The 19,694-nt window shown below is 66.0% G+C and overlaps 3 protein-coding genes across 3 annotated transcripts; 1 reads left to right on the top strand and 2 right to left on the bottom strand.

Moving 5' to 3' along the window:
* Window positions 1–6: 6 nt before the first annotated feature.
* CHLRE_12g548100v5 (uncharacterized protein) lies at window positions 7–4,968 on the bottom strand. The gene is made up of 5 exons (XM_043068921.1): window positions 3,950–4,968; window positions 2,399–3,790; window positions 2,020–2,214; window positions 1,768–1,853; window positions 7–1,456 (listed from the first exon to the last, which is right to left on the bottom strand). Exons 1-5 carry the CDS (start codon window positions 4,682–4,684, stop codon window positions 967–969), a joined length of 2,898 nt encoding a protein of 965 aa, XP_042919059.1. The 5' UTR covers window positions 4,685–4,968; the 3' UTR covers window positions 7–966.
* A 775-nt stretch (window positions 4,969–5,743) lies between these two features.
* Window positions 5,744–12,418, bottom strand: CHLRE_12g548201v5 (uncharacterized protein). Its single transcript, XM_043068924.1, has 6 exons — window positions 12,121–12,418; window positions 11,943–12,048; window positions 10,210–11,607; window positions 8,106–9,922; window positions 7,548–7,948; window positions 5,744–7,368 (listed from the first exon to the last, which is right to left on the bottom strand). The coding sequence occupies exons 1-6, from the start codon at window positions 12,167–12,169 to the stop codon at window positions 6,451–6,453; spliced, it is 4,689 nt and encodes a 1,562-aa protein (XP_042919058.1). The 5' UTR covers window positions 12,170–12,418; the 3' UTR covers window positions 5,744–6,450.
* A 1,360-nt stretch (window positions 12,419–13,778) lies between these two features.
* On the top strand, window positions 13,779–19,694 carry CHLRE_12g548200v5 (uncharacterized protein). Its single transcript, XM_043068923.1, has 5 exons — window positions 13,779–16,025; window positions 16,352–17,201; window positions 17,482–17,634; window positions 17,874–18,280; window positions 18,472–19,694. Exons 1-5 carry the CDS (start codon window positions 13,915–13,917, stop codon window positions 18,698–18,700), a joined length of 3,750 nt encoding a protein of 1,249 aa, XP_042919057.1. The 5' UTR covers window positions 13,779–13,914; the 3' UTR covers window positions 18,701–19,694.

The raw sequence follows: 19,694 nt of genomic DNA, 5'->3' as shown, positions 1-19,694 counted from the left end.
TGCCTACCGCAGTACCTATTCACCCGACCTCAGGACCCACGACAACACCCACACACATGAATGAACACCCACCCACCCACCCTGGATCTGTCCTACAAGTTCTCTCATAATCTGCACTAACACTGGCACTCCGGCCAGCTTGCAGCATTTGTCTCATGTGCGGCGCAACATGCGTATCCGACCTGAGGCTCCTGGCATTCACACGATCGCATCAATCGGTGCACAGCATTACGCAGTTCAATCTGAATCGGTAGTCGCACGACAAATACCGTAGTTGGTTGTGGTACCGTAGTTGGTTGTGGTTCAGAGGATTAATGACCGCAGCCAAGATGCATCAGCGCACGGTGTCCTTGTTTATTCCACTCAACAATAGCTGTCAATGACGGCCAACATATGCAAAGCGCCTTGTTCCGGCGGCACCAGCACACGACCTTCCTCAGACCAGACCAGCTGACCGAGCCATCACATTGCGCACGTGCATTCAACCCAGATGGAAACCCCTGATCACATGCGACCGTAATGTTGCGCTGAGCAAAGGAAGCCATCTACGCAGCTCACAAGGCCCACGATGATGCATGCGGCGGCGTCATGTGCGTGACCATGACACTAACCCCGCATCTCACTGCACCCACCCACCACCCTGAACAACTACTTCTGCACTGATCTTCGGTTAGCATTGCTGTACTCTCTCACCAATTTCCTGTCTGGCCAATGCCAACCAAGTGACGCTTTTGAGTTGCCATCCGCACGTACGGTACATGCCCGCTTGCAAACTCCTAACGCTCCCCCCAACCCCAACGCGGCGGAAACGCACGCCTTTGGTGCCATTGGCATGAACCGCTGCTAATCACCCTGCAAGTACCCAATGACACGGCCTAGCTCGTTCGTTGTGTGTTGCCCGAGGCTGCGGCTGCCTCCTTGCGCCTGGCGGTTTGGGGCCGCGAACAAGCACGTGGCACTCCGCGCTCATAGCTTGAGCCCGTCATCGAGGCTCTCGGAAGACGAGGACGACGGCGCGCGCGGCGGCGGCATGGGGCCGCCGCCTTTCCGCCGGCCTGTGTCGTCTACATCAAAGGCCGCCATGAGCTGTTTGTCCCGCTCCTCCTGCGTTAGCGGCTGAGGCGGCGGCGGCACCGGCGCCGGCGCCAGCTGGGGCGGCGGTGGCGGCTGCATGTGCGGCAGGTTGGGCGTGTAGCGCGCTGGCGAGGGGCTGGCCGCCGGGCTCATGACAGTGCTTTGCAGCCCGGCCGCAGAGGCCGCGCCCAAGAAGTGGGAGGCGCGGCGGTTGCGGGTCTGGTTGTGCGGGCTGGGCACGGCCTGGTCGAAGGTGAGCGGGTGGGACGAGTGCAGCATGGAGCTGGAGGCGCTGAGGCGGGCCAGACTAGCGAGGGAGTCGGCGGTCAGGGCCGCCGGTGTGAGCGGCAGGTCGGGCTCTGGGGAGGGCTCCGCAGGGGCTCTGTGGGTTCGGTAGGGAAGGGAGAGGCAGCACGAGGTGAGCACAAGTAGCGCCAGGTACAGAGCGGTTCAGCGGGGCGAGGGGCGCCGTCGCGCACGGCAAGCTGCGGGAAGCTGTTACAAACCCATGCTACGGGCCACACAAGCCGCTGTGTGCGTATACGTCACTACGATTCCGCACCAGCAGTTTGTTTTCGATCAACGGTGTCTGTGTGTAGGCAGGCCGACGCGGTTGACAAACATGTAGCGCTGCTGACAGAGACGCAGTCCGCCCCGCAGAGCGCTACGCGCCGCGCCGCCGCCTGCACTCACAATGACTGCTGCCGGCCGACGCCGACGTCCTGATCCTCATCCTCGTCCTCGTCATCCCGAGACGAGCGCTCGTCAAGCCCGTAGCCCTGTGAGCAGGATGACAACAGAACAACCCACTTGTTATGCACCGTGCCAACTGCTTGCAGCACTAGACCGTAAGTTGTTAAAAGATTCCATGCCAGCAACCAACTTCGCAACCACACGCGCACCACCACCAACACCACCCCTGACACAGACCACCCGCTGACCCACCTGGAAGTTGAGCACGGCGATCTCGAGGCGCTCGCCCAGTATCCGCCGCGTCTCGTCCCTCAGCTCCGTCAGCTGCTCGGGCGTCAACGCCGCCGCGCCGCGCGCCACCGCCGCCGGGCCGCCCTTGACGCCGCGCGTCTGCAGCAGGCTCTCCCAGTAGTTGGGAAGCTCAAGCAGGTTGTCGCACGTGTGCGCCTGTGTGGGGTTGCGGAAAGTAATGTGACAACGAGCCAACCAAATGAGAGACTGGCGACACCGGCTTCAGTGTTTACGGCTGCACCGTAAGTTCTGCCAGCACCTCTGCTCTCACTCCGTCCATGCAGTACAAAGGCAGCAACACGCCAACATTACATACAAGCCCAAGAAGGCAATTACGCACCTGCGGCAGCATGCCCAGGGTGGCCTTGTGCTCCGCCGCGCCCATGGCCACGAAGGGCGCCTGGATCTTGAGCAGCTCGCTACCAGGCAGCGGCAGCCGCGACGTGCCCGTCACAAACTCCACGAACCGCAGCCGACGCTCCGCCGGCCAGCCCGCCAGCACCTGCCACAGCATCTCCACTAGGCACGCGCTGGGACCCACTAGCTCCTCATCCAGAGCCACGCGGAATAACGTGGACAGGTCCTCCGGCGCGCTGCCGTCGGCGCCGCCGCCCACGCCCGACACCAGGCCCGCCAGGGCCTGCGGCCCCAGCTGCCACGCGCGCAGCAGCCTCCGATCCACGGCGGCAAACAAGCCGGCCGCCACCGCGCCCGCCTGCCAGGCCACGCCGTCGCGCAGCACCTGAGCCACTGCGTGTGCCGTGTACTGCTCCGCACTCCAGCCGCCTGGCAGCCCCTCCAGCTCCAGCATGCCCGCCAGCTGGTCCTTGGGCAGCCCCGCCACGTTGCGCACCGCGTTGGCGGCGTCCGGGTCGAACTCGGAAAGCATCTCCAGCGTTGGCTGGAAGCCGCTGGTGGCGGCGGTGGCGGTGGCGCCGTCGGCACCGTGGGCGCCGTGCGCTGCGGCACCTCCGGCGCCGCCCTCAAGCAGGCCGCGGAAGAGCACGGGCGGCAGCGGCAGCCCCAGCGGCGCGCGGTTGAGCAGCGACTGGCCCATGAGCCAGCCCGCAAACGCGTACGCGCCCTTGAGCTCCGGGGACTCGGACAGTCCCGTGTTGTACCAGTAGGCACCGGCAGTGCGGTTAAACACCCACAACGCCGGCCGCGACCCCGGCCCGTGCCCCCCTGCTGACGAGCCCGCCGCCGCCGCATGCTGCTGCTGGTCCCCAGCCTTGTCGTCGTCGCCGGCGCCTTGCGCCGCTGACGACGCCCGCCCGGCCATGTCCTGACCCGCCAGCGCAAAGAACTCCTTACGCGGGCCGTGGCCCTCGCCCGCCTCCACCGGCGCCTTGCGCACGCTGGCTGCGCCAGCGCCGGCGCCCGCCATCTCGTCCACGAAGGAGGGGAAGTACTTGTGTGACTTGGGGCCGTGCGAGGCGGACAGCAGCCCGTCGTGCCGCGCCGCCTCGAAGGCGTCCCAGAAGGCCGCGCAGCGGCGCACCGTCACGTTGGTCCGCTTCTCGCCGCCCGCTGCCACCTGCTGCAGGTACAGCAGCATGGCGCGCGCGTCCGGCCCTGTGCAGGTGGCCAGCTGGGAGTCGCTCCAGCCGACCTGCTCCTGCAGCTGCTGGTACTGGTCCAGCTTGGCGGCGGCGCTGTCGGGCGTCTCCAGCACCACCTTGCGGAAGTAGATGATGCCCAGCATGCCCATCAGCTCATCCAGACAGGACACCTGTGGGATGGTAGTAAAAGGAAGTGTGTTAGGGCGTTGGAGTTCATGGGGATGTGGTGGTGGCTGGTGGCGATGGCTGCGCGGTGCAGCGGTGGGGGGTGGGGCGTTTGGGGGGGGGGGGCGCAGGGATTGAGTGCGGCGCTGTTGGGCGGAGCTCACCTGGGACGCCGAGGGGGGCAACGAGATGTGATGCGAGTCGCAGTGCTGGCGCAGCTGATGCAGGATGTCCATGAGCGCCGTGACTGGGCGACCCATCTCCATTACACCCAGCTCATACGTCGACGTGCAGGCGTCCTCCAACACGCCCAGGAAGTCAGAAAACTCCATCTGATCCCAGCTGGTGGCTTCAGACCACGAAGACCCCGCTTGCCGGTTGCTGAGCACGCGCGTGATGTGCGTGAGCAGCGGCTGCACAACGCGGTTGAGGCATGCGACACAATGCTCGACCACTTTGCGAAGTGCGTCCGCGTCCTTCGGCTTGCTATGGCTGCGCAATGCAACCGATAAGTGCATCTTGGTAATTTCAAGAAGCCGCTCCGCCAGACGGGCGAGCGCGGGCGCGGCTGTGAGCTTCTGTTCACAAAGCCTCCTGAGCTCGTCGAACACATCATAGGGCTGGCCCTGATCGTGCGCTGGAGAGTCATCTTTCACAAATGCGACGACAGCTGCTCCAGGTGGCGCGGCCTTCACGCTGCTGGCGGGACGCTTCGCATGGGAAGCCGACCCCGCGCCCTCCCGCTCAACGCCGTGCTGGTCCTGCACTGGAACCACCTGGTTCTTCTTCCATGGCTTGGTGCTGCCATCTGCGACGTGTTGAGCCTGCTGCTGCTGCACGTCGGACGCGCCCACTGCGCCCTCCGCTGGTACCACCGCCTTAGAATTGTTACAGCCCATTTGCTAGGTCGCAAATGGTGCTGGTCACGCTCAGGCTAGGCGTCCCATGGCCGCGCTAAGAGCTTTTGACGACGTCTGTCCACTGCCGGGGCCAAGCTGAAGCCTGCAATTTGTAGTAAGTCACAAGATAGCTACGTTGGTATAGGTTGTCAAAAGACAATAACAGCGTGTCACGTTAAATGACAGACCCTAGACTCGACGGAGCAGTCAAGAGTTCTGCAATCAATGTGAAGCGAGTCGTATCGTTTGGTGTCCGTTCAAGAGAAGTGTTGCGGATGGATGTGGTTATGTTGAGTTGCGCACTTGCGCGTGATGTTTGTCATCAGTGTCACCTTCGACAATGCCAGGGGCCGGTTCACGGCCTCCGCAGCCAGCCGCATTCTTCCACATATGCTTTAAAATTCGTTGCAATTGTGCGAGAAGCTCCGTGCTGCCGCTCAGCTTCTTTCCACCCCACCCACTCAGACCCACTTGACACAGCGCGCACCCCCACACCCGCGCACCGGGCCCTTGACCAGTTGACCTCCAGGCCCTCGCTGGGTGTCCGGGTCTCTCCGGCACGTCGTGCCAGTTGTAGGGCGAGGTAGCCCACTCCCTACGGGCGTCCCGGGCGTCCCGATGGTGTATTCCAGTAGGGCGTGGTGGTCTATTTCCGTCGATTGCAGCCTGCTGCCTGCGAAGTGTCAGTGCGGCGGTGACCTCAAAGTCGTGGGCCGTCTGCAGACTTTGTTAGACTGGGTCTGCGCCCGCAAGGGGCGTGGGATGGCCTTCTGTGCTCTCCCCGTCGACGGTCGACCTGGAGCTGCATTATTGGCGTTGCCGCGTTGGTTGCTCCAGCCCTTCGCTGGCCCCTTTTGGTTCATGAGAGGGAATATCAAGCGTTGCATCGACCAAGACGCATTGGCAAACTTTACGTGGTCTGTATGACGGTATGGGCTGGCAGGGTGCGGACGTACAATTCTGCTGTATGGGCGCGGGCGCGTCCACGTGTGGCTGGGCGTGCGCCGCCACGCTTGCGGGTTGTGCAACTCAGCTCTTGACTCAGCTATTGGCCATGCTCAAAGTTGCAGGCTTGCAGCCGCCCTACATGCCGTGGTGCCGCCAGTCGGATGGCTTGCCTACACCGCCTGGCCTGCATCGTTGTCGCTAACTGCATCCGCACAGCACAGCACCGTAGCTGCGACAGCTTGTCACAGCCCGCAGCCTACACTAAAAACCGGTATCCTCGTCATGGCTCGCGCGCGCTGCCGAATTTATAGCAGTAATGCCAACACACTGGCAGGGCCTAACATGCTCTACCTACGCCTGGGTTGCGTCCTACATGCCTCCTACCACATGCGCAGTGTGGTCTGTCTGGATCCTGCAGTTTACGCTCTGCTGCGCTGTGCGGCGCTGTACGGTACCGTATTACCCACCTACATTCTGAATCTGAAACCCGTATCACATCGCGGTACCTACCTCGTCTCTTCCTGGCAACTCCACTACAGCAACACCACAATCCTGCCATACACAGCCTAACCGTTCGCACGCTGCGGCCACACACCCTGCCCTTGCTGCTCCTTGCTGTTTCATGTCCCTCACACACAACTTCAGGGGCTGTGCAACCGCCCTCAGCGTAACGCGGCCTCCACCTGCATCGCCGACACACTCGCAGTGTGCTTTGGACGGTGCAGACCGCCTTGCTCTGAGTAACCCACTCGCCCGGCACCACTACCGTGCGCACCATAACTTGCGTCGACTCCGGCCACCGCAGCCACGGTGTGCTTCTACTGGGTCTGCTGTGGATACGGCGGCGGCGCATACTGCTGTTGTGGCTGCTGCATGTACGGCTGCGGGTAGCCACCCCCCACAGGAATCATGCCGGCAGGCAGCATGCCAGGCGGCGCGTGCTGCATTTGCACAACGGGCACAAAGCCGGGTGGCGCCTGCGGCTGTTGCGGCTGCTGCTGATGCGGCGGCTGGGGCTGCACACCGGGTTGCATGACTTGGTAGTACTGCGGCACGTGACCTTGTGGCGGAGGCTGGGCGTGTGGCTGAGGCTGCTGCTGTGCTGCCTGCGGCACTTGTTGTTGTTGCGTCTGTTGCTGCTGCTGCTGCCGCATATACGCCTGGGCCTGCATCATCTGTTGGAATTGAGCTTGCTGCATCGCGACAGCCGCCGCCGCGTGCTGCTGCGCCGCTGCATGTTGCGCTGCCGCCTGCTGCTGTTGCTGCTGGGCCGCCGCCTGCTGCTGTGCTGCTGCGTGCTGCTGTGCTGCTGCGTGCTGCTGCGCCGCCGCCTGCTGCTGCGCCACCGCTGCCTGCTGCTGCTGCGCCGCTGCCTGCTGCTGTGCTGCTTGTTGCGCTGCAACCTGCTGTGCGGCCGCCGCGGCCACCGCCTGCTGCTGCATTTGCAGCTGCTGCAGCGCGGCAGCAAAGTGCGGATGCGTAACGGGCGCCGGTGCCGCCTGCGGCTGGCCCGCCTGCTGCCTGATGGTGGCGGCCTGCTGCTGCGCGTGGGCGGCTGCAGCTGCCGCAGCGACCAGAAGGTGCCCAGGTTGGAAGGTGGGCGTCGGCGGTTGTGACGCGGCCGCCACCTGCTGCTGCGCGTGCGCGTGTGCTTGTGCTTGAGCTTGCGCCTGCGCTTGCGCCTGTGCTTGCGCCTGCGCCTGTGCTTGTGCTTGTTGCACCTGTGCCACCGCCGCCTGCGTAGGGCATCAGTGGACAGTACATTCACGTAGGGGACTTGGGCACCTGTGCATTCCATCGCAGCTGACGCTGACACGCAAAATGTTATGAAAAGATGGCAGTGGCGGACTGGCGCGCGCGTTCTTTTGCTGAAGACACACCTACACACATACGGTATACACACTCTGGCACACACCTGCTGAATGGCCGCGATGCGCTGCTGCAGCTGCGCCGTGACCTGCTGGTGGAACAGCTGCTGCGCGTGCGTCAGCTGCGCCTGCGCCTGCTGCAGCTGCTGCAGCTGGTCCACGGCGGCGCCGGACTGCTTGTGCATCTCCTGCGCCTGCGTCAGCTGCGCCTGCGCCTGCTGCAGCTGCTGCGCCGTCTGTATGTTCTGAGGCAGCGACATGACAATCTGGGCCTGTGACTGCAACTGCACGGCTGTCAGCGGGATGGGGCCACCTGCCATCTGCTGAGCGAGGCTGTTGGCGACTGCCGTCGCGACTGCGGCCGCTGCGGGGCTCAGCTGCGGTGCAGTTGGGCGTGCCGGTGCAGCTGCGGGCGCTCCAGGGGCCGCCGGCGCAGGCTGCGCGGCGCCTGTGTGCACGTGTGAGCGACAGCAAGGGCACCAGGCGGTGCATCAGCGTGAGCCATGTCAACCTCAGGGCAGGTGCATGCTGGACACCACAACCTCGGCGAGCATAAAACTGTGCATGCGCACGAGTCACCAACACAGTTATCAACATTGCCGTACCTGGTTGCACGGGCGGCACAGGCTGTTGCTGCTGTGCTGCTCGTGCCTGTGCTTGTGCCTGTGCTTGTGCCTGAGCTTGTGTCTGTGCTTGTGCTTGTGCCTGCGCCTGCGCCTGTGCCTGTGCTTGTGCTTGTGCCTGTGCCTGCGCCTGTGCCATCATTGCCTGCTGCTGCGGTTGTTGCTGTTGCTGCTGGCTGTACATCTGCGGCGCCGCTCCTGGGGCTGGCGCCTGCGGCCCGGGCCGCCTCTGCACCTGCGCCTGCTGCTGCGGTGGCCCTGGGGCCATGGGGCTATTGTGTGGCATACCCGGAGCCATGGACGCCATGTGCGGCTGGGGTGGCTGCTGCGCCTGCGGCGGCCGCGGCTGCTGAGGGTAGGGCTGCGGCTGCGCATATACAGGCTGCGGCGCTTGCTGCGGCTGGGGCGGTGCGGGTTGCGGCTGGAGCGTGTAGTGCCCCTGCGGTGCGTGCGGCTGTTGTTGCGGTTGCTGCGGCTGCTGCCCGTACGGCTGCGGAGCAGCCGGACTAGGCGCCATGCCTGGCGTTGGCATCATTCCCGGCGTTGGCATCATTCCGGGCGTTGGCATCATTCCTGGCGTAGGCATCATTCCAGCAGGCGCCGCCGGTTGCGACTGGGTACCTGGGGTGGGCATCATGCCGCTTCCCGGCGTCGGCATCATGCCCCGCGGCGGCTGCTGTCCCGGGTAGCCTGCGGCTGCGCCCGGCGCCCCAGGCGCCGGATGCCCCTGTTCCGCGGGCCGCGCCGGTGGATACTGCCCCTGCGCCGCCGGGTGCGGCTGCTGCTGGTGCGGCTGGGGATGCGGCTGCTGTTGCTGCTGCTGACCCGGTCGCTGCGGTGCGCGCGGACCGCCTGCCGCGCCTGCTGCGGCCGTCGCGCCCGTGCCCCGATGTTGGTGTTGCTGTTGTTGTTGTTGCTGTTGCGCAGCTGCGGCTGCGCCAGGCTGTGCTGCCAGCGCCTGCCCCCGCAGCCGGCTGGCTGGCCGCGCCAGCTCCTGTACCGCCGGCCGCTTCTGACCCGCCAAGCCGCCGCCGCCGCCGCCGCCGCCGCCACCCCCGGCGGCCGCACCTCCGCCACCGCCTGCCGCAGTGCCCTGTGCTCCGGCGGCTCCGGCAGCTGCGGCGGCAGCGCGCGCTTGCTGCTGCATCTGCAGTTGCCGCGCATTCATGGGGACGCCCGTTGAGGACCGCGGGAAGCCACTGTTAGGAGCGGCAGCGCCCACGGCACCAGTCCCAGGGGGCCCCACGGCGGCGCCAGCGGCGGCTGCCGGGCCGGTGCCATGCGGCCCCGTGCGCTGCCGCACCACACGCGGCTGCTGCGGAGGCTGCCCCGCCGGCTGCATGCCGCCCGGCGGTGCCTGCCCCTTCTGCTGCTGGTGCTGCTGGTGCTGCAGCTGCCGCTGCCGCAGCATCTGCGCCTGCACTGACGTCGGCGAGCGAGGCGACATGCTGGCGCCGCCGCCCCCCGCCGCCACACCAGCACCGGGAGCACTGGGCGGCCGCGATGCGCCCGGCCCCGCCCCACCCGCGCCCGGCCGCCCTGCACCGCCAGCCGCCGCAGCTCCCACACCGCCTCCCACTGCAGCTGCAGCCGCCCCCGCGCCGCCTGGGGCGCCGCCAGCGCCGGGTGCGCCGGCGCCGGGGCTGGCGCCAGCGCCGCTGCCCGCCTTGAGTTTGAGCGTGCGCTTGGCGGCGGTGGGCAGCATTGCGGCGAGCTTGGAGCTGGAGGCGCGCAGCCCTGCCGCCACCTCCTCCAGCTGCAGGATGAAGGGGTCGTTGGCCGGCACCGCGCGCCGCCGCCTGCGTGTTGCGGTTGCAGTTGGGCGGTTGGGGTTGGGGCGGTTAGGGTCCGGCCGCTGGGGCCGTTGGGATTGAGCCGTTGGGGTTGGGCCTCTTGAGTTGCTTTAGGGGGGTTGTTGGTGGGGTCGCGGTAGGTACGCAGGTTAAGCGGCACAGTGTACATACGAGGGCGTTAAGATATACAACGGCAGGAGGGCGCTTTGGCCGTACAGCGCGTCCCAGACTATGCCAAAGCCAAGACAAAAACCTGCGCTTGCCCCAGCCGTTGCCCTGGCCATAAGCCGCACCTGTTGGGCGTCACTGAACGGGCCCTGCGGGCGGAGGCGGGGAACACGAGCGCACATGCCAGGCCCCGGAGGAAGCGGGTCACCAGACTGGAGTTGTCGCCGCGCTCAGAGGCCCGCGTGCCGATGCCCCGACCAGACAGGCCGGGCGGGCCACCAGGCCCCACTGAAGCCGCTGCCGCCCCCGCCGCAGCCGGCCCTAACCCTGTTGCCGTGCCGCCGACGCCACCCGGCCCTGCCGCTGCTGACGTGCCAGGGGCAGCTGAGCCGGCCTTGGCCGCGGCTGCGGCGGCTGCGGCCCTGGCAGCGGCCCTGGCGGCGGCTATGCCACCGCCGCCGCCCAGCGGGGCCGCCTTCCGCCCATCGCCGTCGTCATCGCTACTGTCCACCACCGTCACGGCCGCCGCGTCTGGACCCGCGTCGCGTGTCCCCGTGATCACCACGTCGTCCTCCTCGCCTTCGCCATCGCCATCGCCCTCGGCCTCTTGAACGCTCGCCGCCGCCGCCGCCGCCGCCGCGCCGTCTACTGCTTCTTCCACATCCTCCTCGCCTCCAGCGCTCCCGGCCCCCGCCCCACCGCTGCCGCTGCTGCCCGGGAACGTGACCTTGCTCAGCTTGGTGGGGCCGCGAGGCGCTCCCACACCCGCCCCGCCGTCGCCGCCACCCACGCCGCCGTCGATGCTGAGGAGCGGCGCGGCGCCCATCGCGCCGTCGTGTCCGGCGCTGGCGGGCCCCCACGCCGTCGGCGTGCCGGGCAGCTCTTTGGACAGCATCGACAAGCTCTTCATGCGGCCCATGGATGTGGAGGTCGCCACGCGCGGCGCCGACGTGCCCAGGCCGCCCAGGCCGCGGCCGCGACCCCGGCCGCGGCCGCGGCCGCCTCCGGCGCCCGCACTGCCGCCCGTGCCACCGCTTCCCCGTGACGTGCTCGGCGCGCGCGGCGCGCGCGGCGGCGCGCCGCCTCCGCCAGCGCCTGCGCCCGCAGACGCCCGCCCGCCGGCGGCCTGCTTGGCCCCGGCACCCGCGGCGCTGCCGGCCGCTGGGCTGCAGCCGTGCATGCGGTGCACGTGCATGCGGCAGGACAGCACGGTGCGGTAGCAGTCGGGGCAGCGAGCCATTGCCAGCTCCGGCGGTGCGTCGGCCAGCGCCTCCGTCACGACGCCCAGCCAACCCAGTTCGCAGGGCGCCGTGGTGGCTGTTTCGTCCGTGGCGCGCACCTCATCATCCATCTGCCGCATGAGGGCCAATCCCGCGGAAACCTCCTTGGCAGTGAGGCATTTTGCGGGGAAGGCGTCCGGTTTCGAGGGGCACGGCGCAGTGTCGGAGTCGGTTTTGGAGCCGCCGGCGGCGGCATCGTGCGGCGCGTTGTTGAGAACCGTGCCGCTGCCCGCCTTGGTGAGCCTGTGACAAATGCGGTAGAAAGCATTGGAGTTAGATAGGAGGCTCAAAACAAAGAATATGAAACACCGGTTTGAACTGTGTGGACGGCTGAGGCGGCGGCGGCGCCGGAAAGCGCGGCGCACGTGCCGCCAACGGAATCGCTTAAGCGGCCCTCAACACCGTGCCTTAACAACCATAGCGAAACCCTTCATCCCTTCTTTACTGTTGGTGACTGCAACTGCTTGCTGCCATATGAATGCTAGGATTAAGAAGCGGCGCTGCGTTGGCCGTGCCAGTCACAGGGGCGTGCTGCACTTCCCACACACCCCTCGCCGCCCCTCGTCTGGAGAACTCACCCCGGCGCCGCCAACCCGTCGCTACCGCTGTTGAATATTAACGCGATGTATTCCGCGTCGTCAAATCGCAGCGCAGCAGGAAGTTGTGCGACAAGCTGCTCAAAGTCTGTGTAGGGCACAAGAGCTTCGTCAGCGACTCGTATACCCAGCATCGATTGTATCAGTTCGTACTATTTACCTTCTCGCAACTTGACCAGCTCGGCGGCTTCGGTGTTTGCGTCCGCCATGGTCGCCCTTTGTCTCACGCCTCGCTCAAGTAGAGACCCCTAGCGCAATATAACTGCGCGTATTTCTCATCTTACCATGTTGTTATGCGCCCTAAGAATTACCAAGCTTACTTGCCAAGTTCAGGGGTTTTGCGTACTGATATTTGCAGACCGACGATTAATCATGTAAAGCAACTGCTGGTTAATGGTGCGGTCAAGTTTACATGCGACAGCGCGTCGCAGCGACTGCACGTAAGGCATGACGACGTCAAAAGACGGCAGCATGCTAGGGGGGTGGCACCGGGTTCGAGGGCAAGGGGCAGTCCAGCAATAGCTCCGTACAACGGACTCGGAGCCTAAGCCATCGGGAGTGCACATGTAGCCCCCGGTACGACATCAAGACGGGTAGCAACAGGGCGCAAACGTGAGCACAAAGCAAGCGGCGCAGTCAGGCAGCTGCCACCCCATGCATCAGGCCGGAGCTGTTGTTCGCCAGTATGTCTCGTTGACGCATGGCCGACCACCTTCGCAAGCCGTTGCGCCCCTTGGCATGACACCAGCTGCCACCATGCTGCGACCACGTGTGCTAGTGACGGCTAGCGTGTGGCAGTGTGGTGGACAGGCCAGAACTCCTGTTGGGGCTTGGCATGGGGGTGCAGGCACCGGCACTCGGAGGCAGGTCATATCCATGGTCGGGCGTTTGGGGCTGCGGCGGCTGCGTTCTATGTCGTGCCATCCTAGAGTCCTACACCGTACCCTTATCTTTCCTGTGCCAAGCACACATGTGATGCCACCACAGCCGTGGACAGCCTGCTGTGTCACATGAGCCCTATGCGGCTGGGTGTAGCAGCACTGCGGCGGCTGCAAGAGATTTCCGCGGATGGAAGGAAACCTGTTGCACCGGGCATGCACGGTGGCAACGGAACCGCTGAATACCTTAAGGCTGAAGTCCACAGCATTGGGGCTCACTGTTATGTACCCTGCCAAAGCCGCTACCCGTTGCCGCTACCCCCACACTTGCGCCTGTAATGCTGTCGTCGGTGCTGTGTTTCCACTACCGTAGCGCGTACCGACGGCACACCGTGGGAAGGTAGACGACAAGTCGGTGGGTTTGAGGTTACTACATGCAAAGCATGCTTCGCCATAGTGGAGCCAAGGTGTTGAAGCATGGCGCACGGCAAGGAAGCGTGGCACCCAACACATCACGTCGGCCCGCACGTGCGGTACGTAAGAACCGAGCTCGCACTCTTGAGCCTAGAAGAATGGGCAAAGCACTGAGGTGGGGACTTATGAAGTCTACCAGTCTACAACGCGGAGCAAAGGGCTGGTACTGCATCATCCGTGCCGAGCGCGGGGAGCGCGGGGAGAAGGGGGTTGGGGCGTGGGGTTGGGGTGGGGTGGCACGGGTGGCAGAGCACGGTTTGGGGCGGCCTCAGGAGCAACCCCAGGCCCCAGTAATTAATTTGGTACCGAGAGTTGTACTCCTAAGTTCGACACTGCACCAGCGCTCGCGGGTGGGCTGGGGCACCTGTTGGTGACATCACCCAACCGCTGAGTCGCTTCCGGAATGCGGACTTGGGGGCAGCATGTATTACAGCTCTTGCCTGCGCTCACCGAACACATACTTATAGACTCCACTTCAGTTACGTAAGGCGGACATCAGACACGGCTTATGCGCACGAGGTTAGCCAAGGGCCGGACTCGAGTGCTTGAGCTCAACCAGGCGCGTGTGCAAACGGTGCTAGACATGTACTAAACGCTTAAAAATGTCCAGCAGCCTGGAGAGCGTCCTGGTGCTCATTTCTGGCGAGGAGTCTGCAGACGACCCGTCCCAGGCGCTCTCATTTGTGACCCGTGCTCAAGACCTGAGCTTTACATCCTGTTCGGGAATCCTGCTACCTGATGGCGGTTCTGGAGGACGCTTGGTGCTAATTCCAGCATCGAGCCTTGCGCGCTGGCTCAAGCCTGGTGCAAAATGGTCGCTGACGTCTAGGAGTACCGCGCCTCCGCCTCTTGCTCCTGGTTGCGCAGTCTGTGCGGCTGGCAGCGTGGCGCTGGGAAGCGGGCGCGCGGCGCTTTTGGTCCCCATCGCGACCTTCTCGGTTCCGGCCGCGCAGCGAGCCGCGTCCGCCCTCCTGCACGGCTTGAACCGCGACGCCACATCGGATGCAGCGCGCTGGAACTTCGCCTGGTCCATCGCGGCCACCGCCGAGGCGAGCCCAGCCGAGCAGGGCGCGTACGTGCTGTGCCTCGCGCAGCCACTGCCTGATGCGCCGCGCGCACCCCCCGCGCCTCCCGCGCCCGTCCTCCATCCCGACCTCCTCGCTTCCGTAGCACCGCTGCTGCGGAGCCTGCGTGCGCTGCTGCTGCCCCCCGGCGGAGCCGCGGCCAGCCCCTGCGCGGCCTGCGGGGCTGCGCAGCGCAGCTGCTGCGGCGCCTGCGCGGCCGCCGCGGCCGGCATCGCCCCCCCACCGGGTCCTGGGCGGCTGGTCACGGTGGTGGGCAGCCCCTTCGGATGCCTGGCGCCCTTCCACTTCCTAAACGCACACGTCAACGGAGCCATCGCCTGCTCCTTCCCGCCACCACACCAACACCAGCACCAGCCTACCGGGGCCATGTCCGGCGCCGGCACCGCTCCCGCCGCGACGACTGCAGCGCCGCCGGCCCTGGCGTCCCAGCAGCTACAGCCACAGCTGCAGCTACAGCCGGCGCTCTACGCGCTAGATGCCCACGTGTTCCCGGGTATGGAGGGCGCCCCCGTGACTCCGCTGCAGCTGCCGCTGGCGTCCCTGACTGGCGGCTTGCCGGCGGCGGCGCCTCCTGGAGCCTCGGCCTCCTCTGCGACGATTCCGTCCAGCCAGGCACGGTCACAGGGTTGTGGGGGCACAGGCTGCGGCGGCTGCGGCGGCTGCGGCGGCTGCGGCGGCTGCGGCGGCTGCGGCGGCTGCGGCGGCTGCGGTGGAGCGGTCGCGGCTGCGGCGGCGGGCTGGCAGCGGCCGGTGGCGCTTCTGGCGACGCCGCTGTGCCGTCAGGGCGACGGCGTGCAGGTGCCGCTGGCGGTGGCCTGGCCGCACGTGGAGGCGGCGCTGAGGGAGCTGCTGCAGCGGCTGCTGGCGCAGGTGGACGGAGCGGGAGGCGGCGGAGGAGCAGGAGGTGGCGGGCCGGAGGCGCAGCAGCAGCAGCTGCTGCAGCTGCAGCCTGTGTCTGGCAGCCTGGCGAGGGCGCTGGCGGGCGGGGCGTGGGGCAGTGCGGCCGGGGGCGGAGGTGGAGGTGAGCGGCGGCCGTGGTGGGACCTCACGCGCATGCTGCCGGCGGGCTGGGGCGGCGAGGCGGACGCCTTTGGCGGTGGCGGCGGCCTGGGCGGCGGCGCTGGGACCCTTCAGTGGCGGCGGCACCACCCGCATACCAGCATCATCGGCAGCGGTAGCGGTAACGGCTCAGCAGCAATGACCCTGGATCCCTGTGCGGGGCCGCCGGGGGCTGACGCGGCATTGACTACACGGGCAGGTGGCAGCGCCGTTGCCGCCACCAACGCAGCCGCCGCTGGCATCAGCTACTCGCCGGCACTGGTGTCGCGGCAAGCGGTCTACGCCGCCGGCGCCTATCACCACTCCCCGCACACGGCTCAGCTCCAGCAGCACCACCACCATCACCAGCCCGGCCCGGCGACGAACCCTGCGGCCGGCGCCCCTGGCCCGTTCCCGGCCTGCGCCCCGGCATGCCACGGCGGCGCATGTGGGGGCCTGGGCGGCGCCGGCGGCGGCATCGGGGCCGGTGGCGGCGGTGTGGGTTCGGAGCTGCCGCCGTGGGCCCTGGATGCGGTGGTCCTGCTGCGCTGCAGCGGCTCGTGGGCCACGGGCGTGCTGGTGGAGAGCAGGTGGGTTTGTACGTACCTGTGGGGAGAGGGAGGGGGGTTAGCTGTTCATGGGGAACGGAGTCACCACATTGCACGTTTTCTTCTTTTGGGTGGGTGGGGGGCGGTGGGGGGCGGGTTACGAGACTATGGAGTCTGGACCGTGGTGCATGGGGCTGTGAGGGCTGTGAGTCGTGGTCGAAAGGCGTGCTTGCTCACTCGCTCGCTCGCTCGCGGGTAGCAACTCGCTGGTTGTCTACAGGCCTGCAATAAGGTAACCGTGCTGTCCCTGGCTGCTGCGGCTCGCATTTGCCACACTGACGCCACACTGCCACTGCGTGCCGCCGCAGGTCGGGGCTGTTGGTCACCACCGCGCACCTCTTTCAGCGGCAACACACTTCTGGCGGCAATGGCGGCGGCGGCGGCCGGAGCAACGGCAGCGGCGATAGTAGCAACGGCGACGGCAGCGGGCGGGCCGGGGACGGCAGCGACAGCTCTGCATGGGAACATGTGGTGTGCTGGGCACGCGTGCGGTGCATCCGACAGGGCGGGTACGGCGGCTGGTACGGTGGCGGTGGATCCGCATCCGGCGCCACGTCGCACCGCTGGATCCGGGCCAAGGTGGTGTACGTCTGGAACAATCATCTGGATCTAGCCGTACTGCAGCTGCAGTCCACGCATGGCGGGCGATGGGGGGTAGCGCCCTCGCCGCTTGAGACGCTGGGCCGAGCGGGCGGCGGCGCGGACGGTGGCGGCGGGCTGGCGGCTGCGGCCATCACGGCCACCGCACGCGCGCGAGACGAGGATGCAGAGAGCAGCCGCAGCAGCAGCGGCAGCAGCAGCAACGGCAGTAGCAGCGGTAGCAGCAACGGCAATGGCAGCAGCAGTGGTGCCAGCGCCAACAGCGGCCGCAACCTCAACGTGGCTGGCCTGTTCGCGTCCGCGGCGGGCGTGGCGGCGGAGCTGAACGCAGAGGTCCCAGCGCATCCTAACACACATGCCATTCATCACCACCAGCACCACCACCACCTGCAACAACAACAGCGCCATCAGCAGCCTGCCCCTCCGGCCATGGCCGCGCTGCCTCTGGGCTCCGCCGGCAGCTACGGCAGCGGCACGCCGGTGTGGGCGGTGGGGCACAGCCTGGTGGGGCCGGGCGCGGAGTGGCCGCCGCTGGTGTCCTTCGGCAACGTGGCGCGGGTGAGAGCGTGTTGGACACGTGCCGGCGGGTTGGCGGGGGCGCCTCCTGAATGCCTTGATGGACCTGTGGGGTGCTTTTGTTTTGCGCCCTGCTCTGTTCTTGCCAGAGGGCGTTCGGTTGCTATATGCTGTTCGCATTCAACTGTTCGGAAGGAAGACCTGCGCCCCGCATGCCCTGATATCAACACGCCCTTAGCACATGCCAGCCACATCGATAGCACGCCCACCGCACATACCGTAGTTTGCGCTGCACCTGACTCCACCTGCGCTGTATCCACAGGTGCTTCGTGGCGCGGATGGTGTACCCACCATGATCATCGCCACCACCACCACACACGCCGGCGGCAGCGGCGGCGCGCTGCTGGACGCGGCGGGGCGGCTGGTGGGGCTGGTCACAAGCAACGCCAGGCACGCGGGCGGAGCAACGCTGCCGGTGAGCGCCCTGTCGGCTAGGCTGCTATCGGAAGGTTACTATGTTTGTCATCAGATATCTAAGGACATCCTAACATACATTCATTAGGAGGACATATAGACGGTATCATATGTCGCGCTTGATTTGCAACGACGCGTGCCGCCAGTCACTCCGCGTACCGGTACCGTACCTATCTCCCCTCCTGACTTTCTGCTGTCCTGCGCCCCTTCTCGGCCGTTCGGTCCCTCATATCTGAACAGAACATGGCGTTTTGCATCGCCGCCGAGGAGCTCGAGCCAGTGCTGCGCTGGGCAGCGCAGCGGGCTCGGCTCATGCAGGAGGGCGGGCAGCAGGAGGACGAGGCCGCAGCAGCGAAGCTGCCGCTGCCGCCGCTGCCGCCCCTGGCTTCGCTGGACGGCGCGCAGCAGCACCAGCACCAGCCGCGGCAGCACCAGCAGGTGTATGAGGAGCAGCAGGAGGCGCGGGGGCCGCGGGAGCCGCTGCGGCAGCCGGCGGCGGCGCCGTGGAGTCGCGGCGGGCAGCCGCAGTCGGCAGCCGCCGGCTCCGCTGCCGCTGCAGCTGCTGCCCCCTGTCCCTCGACAGCGGCCGCGGCGCCTGCCGCCCGGGCGCTGTCGGCTCTGGATGTCCGAAATGAGGACGCGTCACGGTGCGTGTAGAGATGCGCGCGTTTCTAAACGGCGATGTTGTTTCTCTTGCTCTGCAACTTGCCTGGGCAGCAGCGGATCTCGGACGGTGTATGCAATCGTTGCCTATCGACATACCACACCTTTCTGAGCACTTCCATGACCATTTCCTGCTGCTCCTCTTAGCATTCCTGCAACCTGCGACCTGCAACAGGATCTGGCGGCTGCAGATGCCCTCCTTCGGCCCACTCCACCAGGCCGCGGCCCGCGCAGCCATGACGGCGGGCGCGGTGGCGGGCGCGGCGGCGGCGGTGGCGCAGTCGGCGCCGGCGCCGGCGGCGCCAGGTGCCCGGCGGGCGCCGGCGGCAGCGGCAGACGACGGCGGCGTGTCGGCGACGCTGCGGGCCATTGAAGTTGTTCGCAGCTGGCGCAGCCGACTCTGAGGGCAGCGGCTGCGTGCGAGCGGGTTTGTATGATATGGAGGCACCGGTCAAGGAGAATAAGTGAAAGAGGGAGCCCTAGGTAGGGAGTTCCGCTTGTTCATGTAGTTGCAGGTGTAGTGTTGTGGCGGGCATCAGTTTGGTTTGCATGGTTATTGATGAAGCACCGGCAGCAGCAACCAGTTTTGAGGAGATGACTGTCATGGCAGCAACCATAGTGTGCCAGGTGCAATGTAGCTTATGTACAGTTTGCTCCGCCTCTGCATGCTTAGATGAGCTTTGAAGCCTGGCGTACGCAGACGAATGTGCAGAGGGGTGCGGGTCAGAAGGTTCCAAATTTTGATGTGTCCCTACGGAAACATTCCGTTTGTTAAGCGTTGCTCAGGGCTGGCATGTATGTCTTTGCAATGAAGCTGGTCCTAGAATCATTTGCCATAGAGTTGGAGACTGGCCGCTTGGAGGTGCGGTAGCGTGAGCTTCATGTGAATGTGTACAGGCGGAGCTGCGAGTGCAGGATGATTTGCACCCGTGGCTCTGCATGAGTAGATCGGGGACACTGTAGTTGGGTGCACAGCATTTATATTCAACAGCTTGTACAGCATCGATTGATGAGCGTGTTACGCAGGTTGCGTGTACGGCAGGCGTTTGAGCGTGCTGTAGCCTGTGGCTGGCTGGCTGCGCATTACCGTCACCGCAGGCTTGAGAGCGCTTTAGTTTGCATAATGAAATTACACTACGGTACGGCACGGTAATACCGCTTGACACAATACCAGCACAGTGCCGTGCGACGCCAAATGCGCTTCTACCACCGCACAAAGTTGTGCACTGCTGTGGCCTCTGCAAGGCGTCACAGCGTTTGCCTGCCTAACGTCTCGGTCTGCCCGCATCCTGCTTTGCGCCGATTGTGCAAGTCCAGCCCATCCTGCGATTCAGCCACCCCATTCTTACTTCACGAGCTACAAGTTATGACCAGCCGCACACTTCAGTCCTACAGCCC

This window comes from Chlamydomonas reinhardtii, chromosome 12, assembly GCF_000002595.2.
Source record: "Chlamydomonas reinhardtii strain CC-503 cw92 mt+ chromosome 12, whole genome shotgun sequence".
Taxonomy (NCBI): Eukaryota; Viridiplantae; Chlorophyta; class Chlorophyceae; order Chlamydomonadales; family Chlamydomonadaceae; genus Chlamydomonas; species Chlamydomonas reinhardtii.
The sequence above is the reverse complement of the archived record's forward strand: the minus strand, read 5'-3'. Positions and strand labels throughout refer to the sequence as shown.

Coding starts and splice junctions, on each gene's coding strand:
- CHLRE_12g548201v5 (XM_043068924.1), bottom strand. CDS start 12,169: ATGGCGGACGCAAACACCGAAGCCGCCGAGCTGGTCAAGTTGCGAGAA. Junction 9,923..10,209: donor CGTTCAGTGACGCCCAACAG/GTGCGGCTTATG, acceptor CGCAACACGCAG/GCGGCGGCGCGCGGTGCCGG. Junction 7,949..8,105: donor TGTGCCGCCCGTGCAACCAG/GTACGGCAATGT, acceptor ACGTGCACACAG/GCGCCGCGCAGCCTGCGCCG.
- CHLRE_12g548100v5 (XM_043068921.1), bottom strand. CDS start 4,684: ATGGGCTGTAACAATTCTAAGGCGGTGGTACCAGCGGAGGGCGCAGTG. Junction 3,791..3,949: donor TGCCCCCCTCGGCGTCCCAG/GTGAGCTCCGCC, acceptor ACCATCCCACAG/GTGTCCTGTCTGGATGAGCT. Junction 1,457..1,767: donor GTCGGCCGGCAGCAGTCATT/GTGAGTGCAGGC, acceptor CCGAACCCACAG/AGCCCCTGCGGAGCCCTCCC.
- CHLRE_12g548200v5 (XM_043068923.1), top strand. CDS start 13,915: ATGTCCAGCAGCCTGGAGAGCGTCCTGGTGCTCATTTCTGGCGAGGAG. Junction 17,202..17,481: donor CCTTCGGCAACGTGGCGCGG/GTGAGAGCGTGT, acceptor CTGTATCCACAG/GTGCTTCGTGGCGCGGATGG. Junction 17,635..17,873: donor CGGGCGGAGCAACGCTGCCG/GTGAGCGCCCTG, acceptor ATATCTGAACAG/AACATGGCGTTTTGCATCGC.